Here is a 4553-nt window from a genome sequence, read left to right as displayed (position 1 = left end):
TTAGCCCCCTGCTATTAGGCCTTGAGTTAGTCTTTCCGATCCCCCCAACTCGAAAGGCAGCTCATGCACAGTTCCTGGCCGGGTAGGCAATGCCATCTCCTTTGTAACCACCCAAAAATTAACCCACACTCAGCTCAGCAGAGATCAGTTTATGGTTAAGTCCTATTCTCTCTCTCTCTTCCAAGTAAAGTAACACACTGGAAGACTTTGCTGCCTTACCATTTAAGCTCTCACCACTAAAGAACCCTAAGATGCCCAAGCCCATACTCACATGCCTGCGTACAACCGATTGCATGATGATTGACTCTACGCAATCAGGGCCAAATGAAGAAGCTCCCTGCCTCATGCAGTATATTAAAGAGGACCCAAAGTCTTACTCAGCTCTGGCTTACATGAAACTACTACACAATGCAATTGTGAGCTCCAAAAGAACAAAGTGGAGAAGAGCACTGCCAAAACAAGAACCTAAATGACCAAAGAATTTGGCTCAGCAAAATCTGGCCGAGTGACCAAATGTGGTACAAAATAGTATCAAAGTCAACGGTAAAACCTGCTTGGTCATAAGCCACAGAAGAATAATGAGAGAATGTGATCAACTTTACATGATGAGCACCAAAGCAAACCTCCTTTTGAAGAATCTAGCAAAAACCTTCAACAACAGCCCTAAATACAGATAAATTTTGCTACTAACTCACGCACACTGCCTATGCTTATGCATCGACATGCTAACCATGAAGGGTCGATGTCTACACAACAAATCATATAGAGAATAAAATCAAAAACCTCAAGATACATTCCTTCTCTTCATATGTCAGACAGACATAGTAGACCCAGACATATTACAAAAGAATTTTATATAAGTAAACACCCTATTTAGTCCACATCTTGGTAAGGATATAACGGTTGGCTTTCTTGGTAACGATGAGACAGCCCATCACTTGGAAATCCAATCAAAGAATACCATAAGTTATTACATTTTCCTTAAAAAGTCCTACCAGTCTGTAAACTATATATAGGACTCAGAAATACGTATATATATACACTAACATAGCAGACAGCTTGCACTCAAGCTGCTTGCACAGGCTACTTGCACATCATTGCAGCTTCTGCTTCCTGAATCAGCGGCCTTGTAGCATGCACGTGAGATTCCGTGGCGTAGTGCTTTTCCTCCCAAGGTTGGAACGTTCGTCCTTCTGCCATTTGCTGCACAAACTGGACAAAACAGTGCCAGTTATCACTGCGGAAAAGCTGCTCAGTCATTCTTAGAAACGTGAAGGAGCACATCGGTTCATATCCAGCTTCCCATGCACTGCTCTCATCTGTCAACCTGGAGTTTCTAATGATTTGATTGTGTGCACCTTCATCGAACCTAGGAAGGGCATTTTCTCCAGCTAGTGGCACACTGGCCTTCCTTGCAGCAAGTGTCACTTGCTTCAAAAGACCTTCAGGACTACAAAGAGCACATGATGGATACTGCTCCTCGTCTTTCATTTCAAAGCATGTGAAATTTAATGTGACACCATGCCTGCCAAACATTTGAGCTATGGGGAGGTAGCCATCCCTGGTTCTGGTATTATAATAGCCGGCTGTCAGCTCTGCCGAATGTGATCGAGTGCCGTAATGCCAGTGGATTCCTGCCACTTTTCCTGAAAGTTTGGCGCCAGTGCCCCTAAAAATGCCCTCAGCTGATGCCAATATCCTCTCACCATGCTTTAAAATCATTCCAGAATACCATTCAAGAAAAAACTGTCCATATGGTGTACTCCATGCTCCCTCGTGCTGGAAAAAGCCAGTTTCATCTGGGAATTGTTTATAGTGGCCAGCATCATGTGGGCCCCCTTTGCCCCATTCAACCTCTCCTACACTCTCAGCACATGCTTGCAAACTAGCTAACATGTACTGCAGAAAGAAACCAGCCTCTGATAAGCGCCTTAAAAACAGAATAGTAGCAGCACTAAAAAAAGTCATGTCCTAAACCCCAATCCTTGCAAAAATGTAACTTCATGACCAATCACACAAAACATGAACAAGCTACAAGCATTAGGGCATCAACACATCCTAAGCATACCTTGTCATAACACTGGAATTCCCCAATGCCCGGAAACTGCCAAGTATTATTGCTTTCTGGGTAAGCTGGATATCTAAGCTCTCCTGCAGGTCCTAGTCCAACTTGTATTTCCTGTGCAATTCCATGAAATGGAGATGAGCAATCACATATACTACTATGTGCTGATCAACTGAACGCTGAGAAACGCAAACCATTTCATGCTATGTTCAGTAGCTGATTCTCACCACAATCACTTCTCCAAGATCATCTTTGAACTCATCCCGAAAGCTTCTCATGAAGTCCGAGTACACCTGAACTGGTGACCTCCCCTTGAGAACGGGAAGAGTGTCACAACCCAGAGATAGATACTCATAGTTTCTTCTGCCTTCCTTGTCCGTATAGACAAGGTCCAGATTGTGATCTATCTCCTCCTTCACCCATGGTGGTAATGGAATCCTGCAGCAAATATACTTAAGCCCTTGTCCTATACTTTGAATACACAGAATATCCACACCTACCATCTTAAGTCACTTGCAAACCCTAAACCCAATGCTAATCGTTTCCCTGTGTTGTTCTTCAGATCTTTTTTCTTTCACAGTTTGAGACCCTACCAATCAACAAACGCAGCCACTCTCCAATCTCGATCCCTAGGGGAGATTGAGAGAGCCCTTTTTTACTTGCCCATAGGTGATAGAGGCCTCCAGGGAGCACCTTGATCTTCAGATCTTAAAACCATAAATGATCATACCTTAAACACATCAATAATCATCAGCTTATACTGCTTTTCATGTCTTGTTAACCGTAAGACCAATTATGATCATACCTTCACATGTTTATTAGCATCGGCCTGTGTTGATTTCATAGCTTGTTAGCCTTAGGACCATAATTGATGATTAATACAAGAAAATTGGTCTTCATCACATATACAGAGGGGGTTGAAAGGCCAGATGACATACCAGCAACTGTCTCCTACGTTTCCACCGCATTGATGGAAAGACATAACTGCTTGTAATTTGAGACCATATTGTCTGGCCATATCCAAGAGCTCTCTGTATCCAGACCAATTGTAGCGTTGAGGCCCTTCTTTCTCCACAATTCCCCACCACACGTCCACCATAATGCCTTCTACTCCCGCGCTTTTCAGAGCTCGTAGACTGGCATTTATTGCCCTGGGACGGTTCAGTGTGTTGTTGGGATTAACAGAGTCTAATGGAAGCATCACATACACAGGAACTCCGCCATCTGTCCCCCTGCTTGTCGGAGTATCAACATATATATACTCTTTCTCTGCAGGAGTTTGAACCGAGCCCTCATGGAAGTCGAAGAGCTTCTCGCCAGAGAAGTGTGCAGGTCCAGATCCTGGCCAGAAGATCGCAGAGGGCTGGCAAGACGGCCTGTCTGTGTGCTTCCTCCAGCATTCATCTGTAGAAAAGAACGCTGGGGGAGAAGAACCAAAGGGGGCTGCTGAATCAGGATTCGAGTTAGGGTTGTGCGCAGAGGAACTGTGGAAGCCATGACTGATCTTGCGATGAGGGGCATGCTTCTCGGAGATGTCAGGCCAGAAGCCTCTGATGGTTTCCGGCGAGCTGCCGTAAAGGGAGCCGGAGAGGGTAGAGGAAGGGAAAGCCATGGGCTAGGGGCTAGGAGGGCTAGGGTTTCAAGCAGGTAAGGGAAGGTAATAGGGATTCTGAATGATTGGGTTTCTGATTAGGGTTGAGAGAGAGAGAGAGAGAGAGAGGGAGGGAGCTAGGGTTTCTGGTAGAGGAATTGTGAGCGAGCAGTGCAATGACGTAGCCAGAGAGGAAGAGCTCCAGCTGTGCAAGAGAGAAGCGAGATAATATCTGCCCGTATGGCTATAGCAAGAAAGGAAAGGTCCATGCGTGTGACAAGAGGAGAATGGAAACATGCAGGTAATCAAAAGGGGAAGCTTGAAAGCGAAGGGGATGCTTCCATTGCCCATGGTGGGGACACCCTATCATCTCCTCTGCTTGACGTCCCATTTCACACTAGAGGTGCTGCCAACCTTAGGTCCCCTTCACATGCCAACGGTGGCATGACAAAGATGGACCTATAAGAAAGTGCCTATGTTTATGATGATCAACCCCATACGCATGACAAAAGGTGGCTCTACAACAAGTCTTCACATGCCAATGGAGGCAACAAAACACATACGCATGACAAAGGTGGACCTACAAGAAGGCTTCACATGCCAACGGTGGCAACAAAACACATACTCATGGACAAAGGACAAGAAAGTGCCTATGTTTATGATGTTCAACCCCATAAACCAACCCCATACGCATGACAAACGTGGATCTACAAGAAGGTGCCTTTGCTTATGATGATTCAATCCAGTTTGGCTCTAGAACCAACTCAAGCATCGTTTTCTTGGATATCAGCATCAAGTACTCGCGAGGATGAAACAAAGCATGGATTATTCATGTTTAGTTGCAAATGCATGAGAAATGTCTTTTACAAATTCAATCATGAGTTCCCCACTCTATGG

The 4553-nt window shown here is 45.0% G+C and overlaps 1 protein-coding gene across 1 annotated transcript; it reads right to left on the bottom strand.

Moving 5' to 3' along the window:
• Positions 1-774: 774 nt before the first annotated feature.
• Positions 775-3925, bottom strand: LOC147614167 (beta-amylase 3, chloroplastic-like). Its single transcript, XM_086780706.1, has 4 exons — positions 3004-3925; positions 2293-2503; positions 2069-2179; positions 775-1899 (listed from the first exon to the last, which is right to left on the bottom strand). Exons 1-4 carry the CDS (start codon positions 3675-3677, stop codon positions 1084-1086), a joined length of 1812 nt encoding a protein of 603 aa, XP_086636832.1. The 5' UTR covers positions 3678-3925; the 3' UTR covers positions 775-1083.
• Between the last annotated feature and the right edge of the window lie 628 nt (positions 3926-4553).

Source organism: Cibotium barometz, chromosome 42 (genome assembly GCF_041138505.1).
Source record: "Cibotium barometz isolate CiBa-2024 chromosome 42, ASM4113850v1, whole genome shotgun sequence".
NCBI lineage: Eukaryota > Viridiplantae > Streptophyta > Polypodiopsida > Cyatheales > Cibotiaceae > Cibotium > Cibotium barometz.
This window is presented reverse-complemented; position numbering and strand designations above follow the sequence as displayed.

Bases quoted from the DNA above. Each gene is read 5' to 3' on its own strand.
- LOC147614167 (XM_086780706.1), bottom strand. From the start codon at position 3,677: ATGGCTTTCCCTTCCTCTACCCTCTCCGGCTCCCTTTACGGCAGCTCG. The intron at 2,504-3,003 runs GTATGTCATCTG...TATTTGCTGCAG, and splicing joins AACGTAGGAGACAGTTGCTG to GATTCCATTACCACCATGGG. The intron at 1,900-2,068 runs GTATGCTTAGGA...TTCTTTCTGCAG, and splicing joins AATTCCAGTGTTATGACAAG to TACATGTTAGCTAGTTTGCA.